At 40.4% G+C, this 17,204-nt stretch overlaps 1 protein-coding gene across 3 annotated transcripts in view; it reads right to left on the bottom strand.

The window, feature by feature from the left end:
* CPNE4 (copine 4) overlaps positions 1-17,204 on the bottom strand; it is a 366,833-nt gene that overhangs the window by 16,222 nt on the left and 333,407 nt on the right. For all 3 annotated transcript variants that reach the window (XM_090046382.1, XM_090046384.1, XM_090046383.1), the window contains exons 13-14: positions 7,769-7,820; positions 2,139-2,272 (exon numbers count right to left, since the gene is read on the bottom strand). In XM_090046382.1, the coding sequence (XP_089902508.1) occupies positions 2,139-2,272; positions 7,769-7,820 (186 nt within the window). The remainder of the gene's footprint in view (positions 1-2,138; positions 2,273-7,768; positions 7,821-17,204) is intronic.

The following is a 17,204-nucleotide window of genomic DNA, read 5'->3' as shown; positions in this document are numbered from 1 at the left end:
GGCTAGGTCACAAGTTGCATCTTGCATTAGTAAGAGGTTGCTGATCCTTATTCTAAGATCAATACAGTTAAAGCAGAATCTGTAAAATTTTGTATCTTATGCTGTCATTTATGCCTCTGAAAAGTGACTCTACAGAGCTACCATACTGATTACTGGTATTCTTTGGGTTACCCTAGTTATGGCAACAACACTGCAACACTACTACATCCTGATTTGAAGCATTTTTCACAGACATAAATGACTGCATGAGGTGAAAGGCAGTGGAAAAATCAAACATTTCTTTTTTCTGTCCAGCTTACAAATCAACAAGCTTTTCACAGATTTCATAGACATTAAGGCTGGAAGGGACCTCGGGAGATCATCGAGTTTAAACAAGATCTTTGTAATGTAGTCATTTGTAAAGTGTCCATCACTACGATGTTGATGTAAGTGGCATTTGCAGTGTTAGCAATCCACAGAATATCAAGTGGCTTCACAGAAATTGTGATGTAGCACAGCGAAACAGAATGTGAAGAGAAACATATGACTCTTCAGAAACATCTTTCAAGGAATCTGAAAATAATGCCGCAATCTGAATGTAATTATAGAAGATAAACAAGGCCAGTAGGAATGGGGAGGGAGGAGCTTAAAAGGGATTTATATTTTAGTAATAAGTAAACAAATTGAACTCTGCATCTTCTCTATGGTTATCTTTGCTGAAAATTTAAAATAAGCTTACAAGGGTCACTGGCGGCATAATAGCCATGAATAAGTTGCTGAAGGCCCTGCACAAACCATTTGGCTTTCCTGTACCACTGATAATTCTTCTATGAAACAATGGTAACAGCACTTTGTCTTTTACACCACCTCTTGTCCAAGTTTCTCAGGAAAACGCATCAGTTTCATAACACACATCAGACAAATCCCTTTTTTTTACTGGCATCTCCATTTTACAATGGAAATAGTGGCCTTAAGCAGTTTAGTGACTTGCCCAGAGACATACGAGAGATTCGATTTCCAGAAGTTGTTGGTGTTGCCTCCCACTGAAGTCAGTGAAGGACAAGTGCTTTTGCCAGCCCTACCTAAGGAGTTTGCAGCACAGACAGGAACACAACCCACTTCTCCTGGCTCCTAGCACTGGACTTTGCTTCAAGGTCACTGCTTTTCTTTGGTTGAGTAAAGGGTTTTCAAAGCTTTCATAATAAGGTAATCTGTGCTATGTTAATGCCAAGTATTATTATTGTTACAAGAGATATTATTATACAAAACATACATTATTATATATGTATTATATATTATAGATAATAATAGTAGTGATGTTATTGCAGGGGTCTAAGATGCTTTGCAAAGAAGGAAATGCATATGACAACCGTGGCTTTACACAGTCTAAAATCCTGACAAACTCATGACGGTATATCTGATCCTATCAGATATGTCTAACAAAGAAGGGTTGGTTTGGGTGAACCTGTGCACATAGATCATGAAAGTGCCACAGGAAGGGGTGATGGTCACTTACTAGAAAACACCGCAAGTCACTATTGTTTTGCATGAACTTTCTGGCCGTTTTCTAGAGAACTCATTCTACTTTTTGCCAATTAAACATTCCCTTTTTGTGGATGAATATCTTTCAAATGGAGATCTTATATGCCACAGATTACAGAAATAAGCTTTAAATAATGGTCTCCAAGTCTCTCTCATCACAGTTTCATTACTCAGTGTGGCTCAGTGACCATAGACATGGATTTAGACATTGTATGGTATGGTGAGGTTGCAATACAAATGATAGAATGAGAGACAAACAGGGATCTCAGGAAATCATTTGGTCCAACCGCCTGCCCAAGGAAGGATTATTTCTGTCTAAAATGTTGAAAAAGCTGAAATTAAAAGTTGGGGTAGGAAGAAATAAGACAATGTTCCTGAACAGGACATCTTCTATACTGACAAGTCTTAATTACCTGAGATAAAGGAAAAGATTATTGGATTATTCTTAGTCTAGGTAAAGCAAACTCATGCTTTACCTAGCATGAGTATGAGCACTAGTATGTACCTATTAATTTCTTATATCTAAGCAAGCCATTTTGGCTAGGGACAGACATTACACATAAACTAGTTTATGTTATCAGAAACTGGTTTAAACCCGTAACCAAACAGAGGCTTACCGAAGCCTCCTTCGTGTTGGTCTCCTCTGATGCTGATTTAGCCACCTTCTGGATGATGGGAGCAATATTTGTCGGCCCGTAAAGCTGTAGCTTTGGAAGGCAGCTCTGATATGCTTCCACAACTCCTTGTATCCCTTGGAATAACAAAGAGAAAATAAAAAGACTTTAGAGGCAAGTTAATAAGCAGCGTATCCCTGGTATCATGTTTGCAGTTGTAAATAGAAGTTAAGCCCACTTCATCCTATTTTTAGATGAATTTAAGATTTCATGCAGTTCTAACTCAAGAACTAAATGGCTCCATTTTGTTTCAAAGAAGCGGTTGTTTCTGCCTCATGAGCCTTTCGCTCTTATGCAATATATAATTCATTGTTTCACTTTCTCCTTAGCAGAAGCATTTAAATGTACATTTTGCAGGTATTAGTTCGACTACAAGGAGTTAGCAAGCACAATCTGTGAATGCATTAGACTCATGTTTGCTAGAGGCTGTAAGTCATCAGTTGGGCACCGGTGAATGTTCACGCTAAAGGAACATAAATTTTTGTTAAGAATCCCTTTGATATATTTCCTCTTACTCTGCAGGCAATTATTTTGCATCATCAAGCTAGCTTTTGACCCACTCCCACTTTGTTTAAACAGACCCACATTTGTTAAGAAACCAGAACATATACTAAATGCCTTACTTTCTGATGTTATAGAAAATGTTTTGGGGTGAATTTGCATAATGACTCTCAGGGTAAATGTGAAACCTGAGCAAAAGTTTTAGAAGTGAGAAGAAATAGAAGAGCACTTGGCTGTCTCCAGAACAATAAAATTCAATCAATAGGTCTTGATGAGAACTAGCCATTCTTAGCTATTTCATCTCAGGGCATTCAGGCAGACGAGAGAAAATTGCCTTTTACAGACACTTTTACAGATCAGAGCACGGGGACTGGTTATATCTCAGCTCCTTTTCCTTGGAAATAAGAATCTTCTGAAGTGATGTGCATTAGCTGCAATATTTAGAACTTCCAACCTACCTTGAAACCTAAAGCATTAAAGACTCAGTGTTAGAAAGTAAAGAGTTGAAGAACTTTGAAGGAGGATACTAGACAGTGAAATAATTTTAGTAAGATCCTAATATGGTCTTGATTCACAGTGGAATTCTCACTGATGCCAATAGAATTTGTGGACACAAACGTAATTCACAAACCTACCAAACCAAAGGACTCCATAATTACATTATAAGGGTATTGCCTTCACTTGCTAGATTGGAACGATCAAGAGCAGGCCCTCTTGATCTTTACCTAGTGTTATGAAACCAGGGAGCTTATTTTCCCTGTACAGCAGTCAAAGGGAAGAGAAAATGCTTTAAAGCTAACTGTGATTAGCTGTTCAGGTTGGAAATTTGCAGCAATATGTGACAAAATGTCCACTGGCAATTCCAGTGATTAAATACCATAAAATGTAACGGCAGATTTTCTCTTGTTTTGGAAACCCTTTTGCTTAAATCCCAGTTGTGAAGCCATTGAGGAGCTCCTTATATACTTGTTCTCGCATTAAGGCCTGCATATCTATGTAATACTTAATTAATACTTTTATTAATTAAAATAGTGTACAAAATAAATCCCTTTCTCCAAGTTAGTGTGATATATTCTGAAGGATTTATTTGAACCAGTGAAGGAACTTCTTATACAAATGCATGATTTTTGCATAAAACTACTGGTGATGCCTTTCAAAAGATATTCACTTTTCTGACACACTATGATCAATTATCTCTGTAAGCCTAAAGCCTATTACAATTTGGGTAGCTCATCAGCCTTGAACATCCCTTTGCTTTTTAAGTTACCCAGTTAACCAATGTGCAACTTTCCCCATGTTAAATTAATAATCTTCCTGTTTATAATGCACTTTGAAAACTGTGGATAAAATACTCTAGTCTATTCAACTGCAAAGTGCGATTGTCTATGTGTACCTTCAGACAAAAGTAATTGCTCAGAATACAGGCTGTGCAATTTTACATCTGTTTTACTTTCTCAAACAATAAAAACCATGTAAGCACAATCAAATGCCTGAACAAAAATTATGTAAAGCTTGTTTCTCTAAAAAGTGCCTATATAAAAACAGCCTCCTGGGTTTCCATTTTTATTGCAGCTTAATAATTTCTTTATCAAAAGCAGTCAGTCTACAGATAAACATTTTTTCCTAAGTGCCAGGCCTGCAAGCTCTGAAGGCATGCCTATCTGTGACTTGTGTAAACATGTTAAAGTTAATCTTAACAGTGTGGTAGTGATGGAAGCATGGGATTCAGTATAAACTCCAAAATCCATCTGGGACCCTGGGTAAATACTCAGGTAGTTAGACCACCCTAAGCTTAGTGCTACAACTATTGGAGCTATCTACTTCAAAGCTACATTTACATGACCTGAAGTCACAACAGGGCGGCTAGGATCTGGAACCAACTTCCAAGGGAAGTGGTGCTTCCTCCTACTCCAGGGGGTCTTCAAAAGGAAGCTAGACAATCACCTTGCTGGGGTTGTTTGGCCCCAGTACTCTTTCCTGCCATGGCAGGGGGTCGGACTTGATGATCTGCTCAGGTCCCTTTCGACCCTACCAGCTATGAAACAGTGACTGCAATGTAGACATACACTACAAGTTAAATCAGGCTCTATTCAGCTCATGAACGGCCACCAATAAAAGAGGTTCTACAGGCCATGCAACCTGAAGCCTTCTGAGATCTGTTACCATATAGTTAGTGATGGAAACTTAGTAAGAAAATCTGCTAGTGTACAAATTTAAAAAAAAATCAGTTTCTGTTTTCTTAGGTCTGATGGTAATGAAGTACTAACGGGAATACTGTCACCACATGCACGCATTAAGCCCTTATTTTAACAAGTGGTTTCCTGAGTCAAGAGGTGATACCTTTATATAGAAGCTGTTCAGAGCAGCATGATGCCTTACTGTTCACCCTGATATTAATGTTACATAGTGGCCAATGACAAGTTTACTTTTCATATAAAATAGGATTTCATTCTTCAAAAGAAAAACAGAACACCAGTGAATCAAAAATATGCTTTTTTATAACAGGAGCTATCCATTTTAGCTTGAACCAAGCAGCAATTCACCAAAAAATATTGTTATCAAACTTACATAGTTTTTGAAAATATAACATCTATTATGTGCAAAATGCTTGCTCAATACCTCTCCCAACTAGAGTTGCCTCAATAAAAGATATCACAAAAACCCTTGCCTCTTCTGCCTTTAAACTCTTTCTTTCACCTCTTTTTTTTCCACAGGAACATTCATTTTACAGAGAATGTATTGGCCTTGTTATGTTTTGTGCTATCTAATTTAACTAGGGTATCTGTGAAACTTAAAGAGAAATCACAGAATAATTGGTTTAGGAATTAAACAACAGACCATGGCAAGCAATTCATGAGCAAACTGCAAATAATGATTAAACTGCATGATTTATGCTCTCTTTCTGGCCTTCACTCAGCTCAACATTATTTTAATGGTACCAAGCAAACTGAATAAGAGAAGCACTTTTGATAGTTCCTTTTGAGTCTGTGGTTTTAAATTCTCCCCCAAACAGTCTCTCTCATGCTGCATCACAGCTTTCTACAGCTTCTTAGCCCTAGATATCCATGCACTTGAAGTGTTAACTGATCAGATGACTAAGTCTTGAATACAGAAGGTAACAAATTTAAATGAACAACAAAAAACTAAGCCAATGCAGCGTTCAAAAAACAACTAAGGAATGTCACAGTTCCTTCCTTACTTTTTCACTTCTTACCATCCCCTTTCCTGAATTTTCTTTTGTATACTTTTGTTTCTTTTGTATACAAGCTCCTTAGTCTTAGAACTTTTTCTTGTATCTGTCAAGCATGAGGCACCCTGTTAAGTGTTATACTCCCTGCTGTAAGTCATGGCACTTCACACAAAAGGCACTATAAATTAAAGCAAACCTGCCCCCCCCTTCTCCCCCACAAAGCAATAGACATTTGCTGCAGGGTCCAGGAGGGTGGGGGAGGAAATTGAACTCCACTTTGCAGAAAGGGAGGGAGAAGAAGGGAGGGAGCTGTGGGCTGGAGTTTGCCCAGCTTGAGCTGGAGGAGGAAGGGGAGAGCTGAGGGCGGGGCTCCAATCCAGCCACCCCCCCCAACTCCAGCTCAGGCTGGGAAAACCCCAGCTCACAGCTCCTTCCCACTCCCTTCTTTCCCCCTCTCTTCCTGCAGAAAGCACCAGGGACAGGGCTGGGCTGTATTTGCTGAGCCCCAACTGCAAACAGAAGTTCCCAAAGTCACTCCATTTTGGAGTGACTTCATCTGATCCCTCACTAGATGAGGGCTAATTTGTCATGCAATTGGGCACTTTTAAAGTGCTCAGCAGCTGTGCGTATGTGTCATGGCATGGCTGTAGACTGCTTTGAAGAGGCCAATCATGTGACGAATGTCATTTTTGTATGCCCCCTTTAACTTTCCTTGGTAAGCTGATGAAAATGCTGTGCTAACCCTCCAGGTTATCCAAATCAAATTGAAGAACTTGAGTTCCATAGGCTGATTTTTTCACACTTACCAGAATGCACATAAAGCTGGATTATCTACTAGACCCATATTAGAAAGACTGGGTTAAAGATGCATGACGGCTGAAATAAATAACATGGTGAACAGAGGAGTGCAGACCTTTACTGCCATTTTTTCCCTTTATCACTTCCTTTTTTCTTTTCTGAACTCCACTTCCTTGCTTGTTTGAACATGCAGTTTACTTCTGGTCCTGAGCCTATTTTCCTTCTCCATATCAGTTTTGAATGAATACTATGGAAAACTCCATAGTAGCATAAATTAGCAGTGGAGGAGACAGAGGGAAAAGAGTATTTCCAAAGGGCTGTTTTATTGATCAGAGAGAGGAGGAATGACCTAGCATAGTAATACAAGCCTGAAATAGTGACAATCATCCAGCAAGGTGTTTTAACAGTGTTCTCATGGGAAAGCCTCTGTATTCCCAGCTCTGATATAGAGAGAGAGCACTTTTAGTTTCTCATTCTCTGTAACACTTGTGCAAAGTAAGCAGTGAGTTGTGTCAGAAGAGATTAGTGTCAAAGCATCAATCATTACTGTATGTCACTTATAACTACAACACATTTATCCAAATCTAGTCAACAATTTTAGCCTCTTTAACTACTGTTATTAGCAATCAGTGCCAATTTTTAGTTCAGCTTTCAGATAGAAAAACAAAGACCAAATTCTTTGCTGCATTAAGATGGGCTTGTGGTGTGTGGCTCACCTAGCTGGGAATCCTCCTGAGACACAGAGCATGCCCCTCAGCCAGAGTTAAAATTTTGGGCAAACAGAATGCTGCAATTTTAAGAAGTGACTAGTAATCCTGGGTGGCTGAGTTACTGGGTGTTCAACCTGATGTACTTTGAGGGCCTGCTGTTCAGAAAGTAGATGCTTGGCACTTTCTAAAAATTAGGCCCTGTTCAAGGTGAACACTGCAAACACTGCATCTAAAATCACTAACTAGTTAGAAATTTTTGTCCGTTCCCCTCAGTGGGCATTCTAAACAATTACCAGTACAAGCCATGAGAAGTACAGTGGTACTTTGCTTATGGCAGAAGTACAGCAGTTGATTTTCCTTAATGTAGGTATTACCTGCGCATTCTGGGTTGTCTTCATTGAAGTTGATTGCAAAATCATGAGAGACCTACATAGACACCAAAAAGAAAAAGAACAAAGCTTTAGAACTGGAAATTGGCTCCAAGTTGCCTTTTGGCTTTCAAACAAATACCCATCGCACTCTTCCTGTTTTAAACCACACAATTCTTGGATCCAGTCATGCAAAATTCAGAGTGAGCTGGAACTCCCCACAGAGCTGCAGTGACATAAAAATTTGCTGGAATCAAAGCAGCATCTGCCAACAAAAACAAACAGACAAACAAGAGAATATAAAAGAACACTTAAGCGTACAAAATCTCAAGTAAATATGCTGCCCAAAAAGTGGTAGTAGTGTTGGCCACAAAAAAGCAGCTTATATTTCGGAAAAGCTTTAGAAGCATGTTTATAGTTCAAAAGTACAGTCTGGATGAGAGCTGAAAAAGGTTCATCCTGCAGACATCATTCCCATTGGCTAGCAGTAACACACACAAAACCAATCGGCACTGCCCTTCAATGTGAATAAGCAGTTTACAATCTGGCCGGCTACAAGGACAAAAAAAAATGTAACTGACTGCATTCATAAAGGTAAGAAGAACAACTGGTGCTTAAATTTAAAGTGGGGAACAAGAAGAAAAATCCATGATTAAAATCCCAAACATGCAAGATTTTCTTTTTTTTAGGGCTGGAAGGGACCTTGGAAGAGCATCAAGTCCAGCCACCTGCCCAAAGGGCAGGAAGTTAGCTGGGGTCATAGGATCCCAGCAAGATAAGCATCCAATTTGCTCTTGAAGGTGTTCAATGTAGGTGCTTGAACCACCTCCGATGGCAGGCTGTTCCAGACCTTGGGGGCTTGGACAGTAAAGAAATTCTTCCTTATGTCCAGTCTGAAACGGTCTTGCAGTAGTTTATGACTGTTCGACCTCGTCATCCCTTGGGGCGCTCTAATGAACAAACGTTCCCCTAGATACTGGTGGTCACCCCTGATAAATTTATAGGTGGCCATCAGATCACCCCTGAGCCTGCGCTTTTCCAAGCTGAAGAGCCCCATGGCTCTCAGCCTGTTGTCGTAAGGTCTGTTTTCCTGACCTCTGATCATGTGTGTGGCTCTTCTCTGGACTCTCTCAAGCTTCTCCACATCCTTCTTGAATTGTGGAGCCTAAAACTGGACACAGTACTCCAGCTGCAGCCTCACCAAGGCCAAGTACAAGGGGAGAATGACATCTCAGGATTTGCTTGAAAAGCATCTATGGATGAAAGCCAGCGTTTTGGTTGCTTTAACTAGCCACAGCATCACATTGTAGGCTCATGTTCATCTTGTGGTCAATGATGACTCCCAAGTCTTTTTCTTCCATAGTGCTAGCAGTGTAGTGCTGCTGAGCCTATAAGGATGCTGCAGGTTTTTCTTCCCAAGGTGGAGAACTTTGCATTTTTCAGTGTTAAACACCATCAGGTTCTCATCCTCCCATTTGCTGAGCCTGTCCAGGTCAGCCTGGATCACCCACCTGTCTTCTGGTGTGGATGCTTTTTCCCAAAGTTTGGTGTCATCGGCAAACTTGGCCAGTCCACTCCTGACTCCAATGTCCACATCATTAATGAAGATGTTGAACAGTATGGATCCAAGGACAGAGTCTTGGGGGACCCCACTGGTCATAGGACACCATGATGATTGACTTCCATCAATTACTACCCTCTGGGTCTGACCCCGGAGCCAATTTCCCAGCCAGTGGATTGTGGTGGACCCAAGGCCACAACTGGCCAGTTTGGCCAAGAGGTGATCATGGGATACCAGATCGAAGGCTTTTTTGAAGTCAAGATATATGATATCAATCTCTTCTCCCTTGTCCAGGTGGTAGGTCACCTGGTCATAGAAAGAAATGAGATTGGTCAAGCAAGACCTACCCGCAACAAACCCATGCTGGCTATCCCTTAGGATGTTGGCGTCCGCCAGTCCATTAAGGATGGCCTCTTTAATAAACTTTTCTAAGATCTTCCCCAGGATAGGAGTCAGGCTGATGGGCCTATAGTTAGCCGGATCCACTTTCCCCACTTTCTTGAAGATAGGCATCACATTGGCCTTCTTCCAGTCTTCGGGCACTACACCAGAGTGCCAGGAGTTTTCAAAGATCCGTGCCAGGGGCTGGGCTATGACGCTCGCCAGCTCCTTGAGTACCCTGGGGTGCAGATTGTCAGGGCCGGCTGACTTGAAGGTATCCAGCTTCTCAAGGTGTTCCTTGAGGTCAGCATTAATGGCTTTCCTGAAGTCAAGGATTTCTGTGTTGGTGACTGACTTGCCAGCTTTATGGCAGATGGTGAAGGTGATCAGCTTGTGGTCACTGTCACCCAGCTTCCCATCAATCATTAGGTCGCTGATTAGGTCATCCCCAGTAGCAGGGGATCTCCCTCACCCAGACTGCCCTATCCCGTGGTGGGCATGGGCGTCCCATGGGACTGATGAAAGACTGACGCAAAGTACCTATTTAATAGGTTTGCTTTTTCCTGGGCGTCATTTATCAGTTGCCCCATCTGGTTCCGCAAGGGTCCAATGTTGCCCTTGCTTTTCCTCTGGCTCCCCACATATCTGTAAAAGGACTTTTTACTGTCCTTGATGCTCGAAGCTAGTTAGAGTTCAGTTGCAGCCTTGGCTTTCCTGGTTTGCTCCCTGCAGGACTGGACCAATGCAAAATAATCTGCCTTGGAGGTCAGTCCCATCCTCCATCCTTTGTAGGCCTTTCTTTTTAGCCTCAGGAGGTCTACTAGCTCCCTGGAGAGCCGGGGGGCGGGGGGGGGGCTGCTGTGCCCTCTTGCTGCCTTTCCTCCGAGATGGAATAGACTTAGCTTGTGCATTGAGGATCACTCCCTTGAGGAGCAACCACTCTTTCTGAACTCCCCTCCCACTAGAGTCGTGGTCCCTTAGGGCCTCACTGACAAGCCTCCTGATTTTGTCAAAGCTGGCTTTCCTGAAGTCAAGGATTTCTGTGTTGGTGACTGACTTGCCAGCTTTACGGCAGATGGTGAAGGTGATCAGCTTTTGGTCACTGTCACCCAGCTTCCCATCAATCATTAGGTTGCCGATTAGGTCATCCCCAGTAGCCAGTACCAGGTCGAGCAGTGCTTTGCCTCTTGTTGGCCCATAGACTTCTTGAGTCAGGTAGAGGTCATCCACACACAAGAGGAAGCTTTGCAACCGCTCAGATTTTGCTTAGTGATCCTCCCACGAGATGTCTGGGTAACTGAAGTCACCCATGACAACCATGGTCCTGGAGCATGTGGCCTCAGCCAGTTCCCGGGCGAACTTCTGGTCAAGCTCTTGACTTTGGGTGGGAGGTCTGTGGTAGACTCCCACCATTGTGTCCCCTGTGCCGTGTTCCCCACAGATTTTAACCCAGAGGGTCTCCAGTCATCCACCCTGGTCACCAACATCAGCTTGCAGGGACGCGTAGCTTTCCTTAACATAGAGAGCCACACCCCCACCCCTTTTATCTACCCAATCCCTCCTGTACAAGGTATAGCCATCTATACCCATGGTCCAGTCATGGGTGGAGTCCCACCAGGTCTCCATTATCCCTATGACATCATAATTACTTGTATTAAACTTTAATAGAGTTGCAAATACCCTACCACTCCCCCAAATTAATATTGTAACAAAGTACATGCAAGGCTCCCCTTGCTGCTTTTTAAAGAGAAATTACTGACACTGTAAGAAGAGCCCAGTTTTCTAACTAAAAGAAACTTTTTATTTAGTGACATGGAACAACTATGCACATCATAGTGCATCTCAGTCACCTAGTCACTCTAGGTTCTCTGGCACTCCCCATTCTGAATCCTACTGTGATGAGCTATCAGGACTGGTATCATCTTCAAAGCCACTCTCCATTTCTGAGGCACTGAACCTTCTCTCTTTCTGGACTCCATTCGAATCCCTTTCTGCCATCAACCCTGTAATCCTTACCTTCTGCTAAAAAGACTTCTTGTTACTCTCTTCAACTGCCCTGTCTCTTAGTCCTAATGTCTATTAGGACAGTCTATTATACTGATTTAAAGGTGATGGCTCAAATTCTGTGTTGCAAGGGTGGTAGAAGGGGATGCTTTGAAACTGCATCTCTGGGATTTTTCAGTGTTTCACTGCTGATCAAAGGATGGAATAATTAATTCATGCTTTTTTAATCTGTATGACCCAACTTGTCATAAACAAGTTGACAAGTACATGTACTTATGTAGAAACCCCACCCTGAAGTAAACTGATTTTATAAAGCCAACAGCACCTGTTCATGTAAGCAAAGAAATTCCTTCCTGGAAAAAGTCAGTTGGTGACTAATAGGTGACAATAATATAATGCCCACAAGAGAAAGGTCTTATTCACCACTATCATGCTTACCTTTATTTTTGATATTAAACCAAGCAGAGCTTGAACCTATGTAGCTATCAACAAAGAGGAGTTAAGTTAACATCTGTTAGAGAGCCTGTGAAGTTATCTCAGCCCCAACCACAAATTTGGTATGCTTAGATCAGGTACTGACTGTCATTTTCATGACCATTCATGCAGCTTCATTCACTTTGTAGAAGACAAAGCAGTCTGCCACTACACATCTTCTCAGATGAGTGGCCATGTAATAACAAAACTGTCTGACATGTTGGAGGCGTTCTAGAGCACAACTGGTTGGCCGCTCTACGTGCCTAAGGGCGCAATCTGACCAGAAGGCCAGCTGCTATCTCCCAGTATGATGACCAACTGCAGGTCAAAGGTAATTACAACTGCCAAGAACTGTTATGTGAGTGATGATTTTTTCTGTTGTTCCCGCGCCTCTTTCTTTCCCATATTTTTTGTAGCTATATCTCAATCAACAGCAATGGGATGACAATACTGCCAGCTAGTTCATTAAGAACTGTGCCTGAGATTTTTGAGTTCTAACTGCCCTTATTCCTCATATATTTGAAATTATGGCAAGATAAGTATAATGATTCTCATCCATAACTGCACATACAGGTTTTTGTTACACTGTGTAGGTGTGGACCTGATGTCTTTGTTGCTTTAACTACTTATAGCTTGTTGTGAATGACATCATTCACCTTCTTTAGTGCTGTGGCAATAAGGCCAGTCTATTTATTTCATATAGATTTGCCTGGTTTAAGCTCATGAGGAAACCACAAGTCTAACAAGTGTGCACAAAATTCAGAGAAAGAATATCGTCAGTGCAGCAGATGCTATTCTTGAAAAATGACTGACAGTCATATTCTACTGTCCTTACTTTCAGTGAATGATACTGGACTTAGAGAAGAGGGTACTACTCAGTAATCATGTCTACATGAGACATTTGCTGCACAGTAGACTAATTAGCTGTGCAGTAAATGTCTCAGCATCTACACATGCCTGTATTAGAGTGGAGTAGATTAATTTACTGTGTAGCAGGATAATACTTGTAAGTACAAGCACTTGTAAGTACAAATACTATCCTGCTGCAGAGTAAAAAACTCAGCAGCACATGTATAGATACTACCCTGGCTGGCTGGGACATGATGGTGCCTCAGTGTGAGTGCTGCCTGCTGACTAGGCCTGCAATGAAGCATCCTTATACCCCAGCCAATGCCTCTGCAGCACTGAGTCTGGGGGAGCTGCTCTGGGCTGACCCCCTGGCCCTGCCAGGGCTGCTTCAATTCATCTCAATGCACTGCACTCCTGGCAGCACATTCAAATGGGAATCAACTTTGAAGTTTATTGCTCCAGAGTTTATTGCTCTGAAGGATATGCTCAAACTCCAGAGTTTACTGCTTTGCATTCATTGCACATGCAGACACGTCTGATGTGAGAAAAGTGGAAGAAGAATCTGGCCTTAAGTTAGGGGCTACAAATATGATGAACACAAGTATTTGGCACCTCTCTACTGTCTTTTAGCAGTGTGCTATGAGGAATAGTGCACAACTGTGAGATTGTTTTAACAGTTAAGTCATGGCTTATTGCAAGGAAAGCATCACCTATTGCGGGCTAGAGATGGCTGCAACTAAGGCAGTGTTTCCCTAACTTTTGAAAACAGAATTATCTATTCCCATATCTTGCAGATCTACTGAAGCATAAGAGGGCCCCAGTTCCTGAATAGGGCTTTTAAATTTTAGTACATTAATAACAACAATTAGGATTTTGTCTTACCATGTATCATTACTGTGACACTTAAGGCAGCTTCACAGATTTAAAATTGAGAGACAATTCATATTCTACCTAGTAATGATCCTATACTACCCTGCTCAGGTCCCTGAAAAACATTTAATGTATCTAGTTTTGTAATGAGTCTTCAACTTTGCTGTAAAACTGTCACAAAAATGAGAGGACAAACCCTCTTTTTCGCAGTAATGGTCCATTGAAGTGTTGCAGTCAAACAACCTGATAACATGAAAGGTGATATTTTATCCCATATACTTTCAAACAATATAGGGACAAACTAGGTTTACATCTAAAGGTATACAGCAGCACTATGGCTTTGTACTTTTGTCACTGTGAAGAGAAAGTCACGCTTTTCACATGATGCGACTACAAACTGCTTTCTGGCCAGCATGGAAGCAAACCTTGCTGTTTTCATAGTGGGAACAGGGTAATCACCACTGGAATTGCTTCTGTCATTTCTCTGCCAAGATCTGCTCTTAATTTTCAATAGGTCCAACTCTACTGAGCTGGAAAAGATGAAGGTGTCTAAATCCAAGCAGAAACTGGCTTTAAACACATCACTGATGGCAGCCAAGACCTGAGAGAAACTAAATTTGCAGGGATTCTAAGCAGGTAGTATTAGTAACAAATTTTAATTAGCTTGGACTCCTATCTGGCAGGGTTGCTGTGTACTGAAAAGTCTTCTGGTGAAGCTTGATCAAGTCAGTAATGTCTTTCCACTGATTTCACTGGGCTTCAGTTCAGCCCCTAGCTGCACTTGCTTTCAAGATAGTGCATTTAGTAATAGTACCTTTAAAGGTAACTTGAGATGAGATGTCTGCTTGAAAGATTTTAGAAAAGCAGATTCTGATGTTTGAAAGCCGTACATTGATAAACTATACCTTTTTCAATATGGAATAATATGCTAATCCTACTTTACTATTTAATAATAATTTGGAACAGTAATCTAGTGCCTGGAATATACTTTAGACATACTGCAAACTGAGAAAGTCTTAAAAATGGCTCCTTTTGAACAGTAAAAATGCCATTTGGCAGTTCAAAAGCAGGCTTGATGCTGTGATCTACGCTGAAGGGCACTGGTGAATTTTATGTATTAGGTCTATTTGCAAAGAGAAAGGAAATCCTAAGCAACATGAAATCCCAACAGAGGATGAATATAGTATTAATTTACTTATATTTCAAATGCTCCACATATGACACAAAAAGCTCGGCAAAAATGAAAGAAAACATTTTACCTGCATTCAACTTCCATCAATAAGGAGTTTCACTAAACAGCTGTCATTGCAAAAATGAGCCCTGACTGATAAATGAATAAGACTAGGGCCTTCTGCTCAACACGAATGAGTGAATAACTACATAAAAGAAAAAGACAAAAGTATCTTTTACTTTGGGAGTGATGAATTTTTGAGAACCTTAAAGGATATTAGTTAGATATTGCTTAGATTGCTGAACAAAACACCACATTGCCTCCTTAGGGCAGTTACTTACTGTATGACTATGCATTAAAAAAATTCTTTTTCCAAAATTCAAGGAAAGTTATTAAGCATCTCATTGTTCAGATGTAAGACTGGAAATGGGATTATTAAAAGACAATTGTTGAGCAAGCAGCTTCTCTTACTAGGAAAGAGACTGCTCTGTCAGGTAACTGCCTCCAGGATTTCACCAACAAACATGGAAAAACACAATAATGTCTCTGATGGAAAGAGTGCGTCTCAAAAGGACAAACAGTTTCAAATATTGTTGCTGAAGCAAATTAAACTTGCATTTCCTATTGTCATTCCAACCAATTATCATTGGTTTTATATGCATGATGAAATGTCATTACACACAGCAAAATGACTGCCTACTGTCTAGAGTGGGGTCTAAGGAGGCATGCTGTCTCAAGAATCGGAGACCAATTTCCTACAGACTTGCATTATGGTCAGTTTAACTTTAACTACAGACAAACTGCCTGTATTCCAGCAAACTAATTGTTGCCAGATATGTCATTATTAGGACTTTAATTCTATGAAAATATTTGAGATTCTAAAAGGGAAAAAAAACCTTATCCTGATTCAGGACAAAAAAGAGTCAAAACCTCAAAAAAAAGAAAAAAAATTAAAAGTCTGAAAAAACTTTAGACTATGCCAAAATGCTTTAATAGTTTTAAAACATTTTATCTGCATTTTTTAAAATGTCTTTTACTTCTTTTTCCAAAATGTAACTTCATTTAAAACAAAAAACAAAAAACCCCAAACATTTTGCACCCAAAAGGAACTTGTTATTTTACAAATGTTGAAATGGGATGATTTGCTGGTTTGGAAATTTTTTTTTTTCCAGAACAGGAAATGTAGGTGAAGTGATCCCTTCCTGAAATCATTTCAGTTTTGACAAATTGCATTATCTGACAAAAGAGACTGCATCAAAAAATTCCTGACCCTCGAGTCAACTGTCAATCAGGGGTTTCTTTTGACCTTAGCCTATACGTGAATGGAATATTCCAAAAAAAAAGTGAGTCTTGCAAATATGGTAGCTTATTTCTAAAAGGCAAGTATGCATTGTATGGACTGAGCATACAACAATTATCTACCAACTATTTCATTCTGAAGCCTTGGGATTACTAATTCAGTATTGCAGATTCAGCCAGACTGTAGCTAAGCTTTGCAGAACATAGTTTACTCATTGCAGGTTTACATTAGCAAGATGTGACTGCTGCATCAATACACAGTTCCTAGCAACACTGTATATATCATGAAATCATGTAAAATACTTGTGTGCAATATGACTTGATTGCTGCAGACAACACTTAGCATACTGCTGTAGGAACCTGATACCTTATTACATAGCTTTCTGGGAACTTGGTTACTTGACAAAACAATCTGCCAAAATAAGTGAAGTTCAGGCACCTGCTTTATTACTTATTTAAATAAAGGTGATCAAGAAAAAGTGAACAGGGAACAGGGTATTGGATACATATAACTCTAAATGCTGAGAAGCAAGATATTTTATACTTAATCAATTGATAAAATGAGGAATATTAAGTCACTGACAGACTGAAAATTAAATTTCATACCCAGGAATGCATCTGTAGTTTGCAAAATCTTAATTCAAAGACTCATCCATCAAACTTATTATTTCCCATATGCATATTAATCAAATAGGCTGGAAGTTGGACAGAGTGCTTATCTGGCTAAATATGTACTGCAGATATTTTTGCTAGGCAAAAGGTTGTGTTTTTTTAAACTTTATACTTTACTTATGAGCATCTTGAAGAGTTTCCATGGTCAGGAATAAAATGAT

This window comes from Crocodylus siamensis, chromosome 5 (genome assembly GCF_052110815.1).
Source record: "Crocodylus siamensis isolate JL-2025a chromosome 5, ASM5211081v1, whole genome shotgun sequence".
NCBI classification, from domain to species: Eukaryota; Metazoa; Chordata; order Crocodylia; family Crocodylidae; genus Crocodylus; species Crocodylus siamensis.
This window is presented reverse-complemented; position numbering and strand designations above follow the sequence as displayed.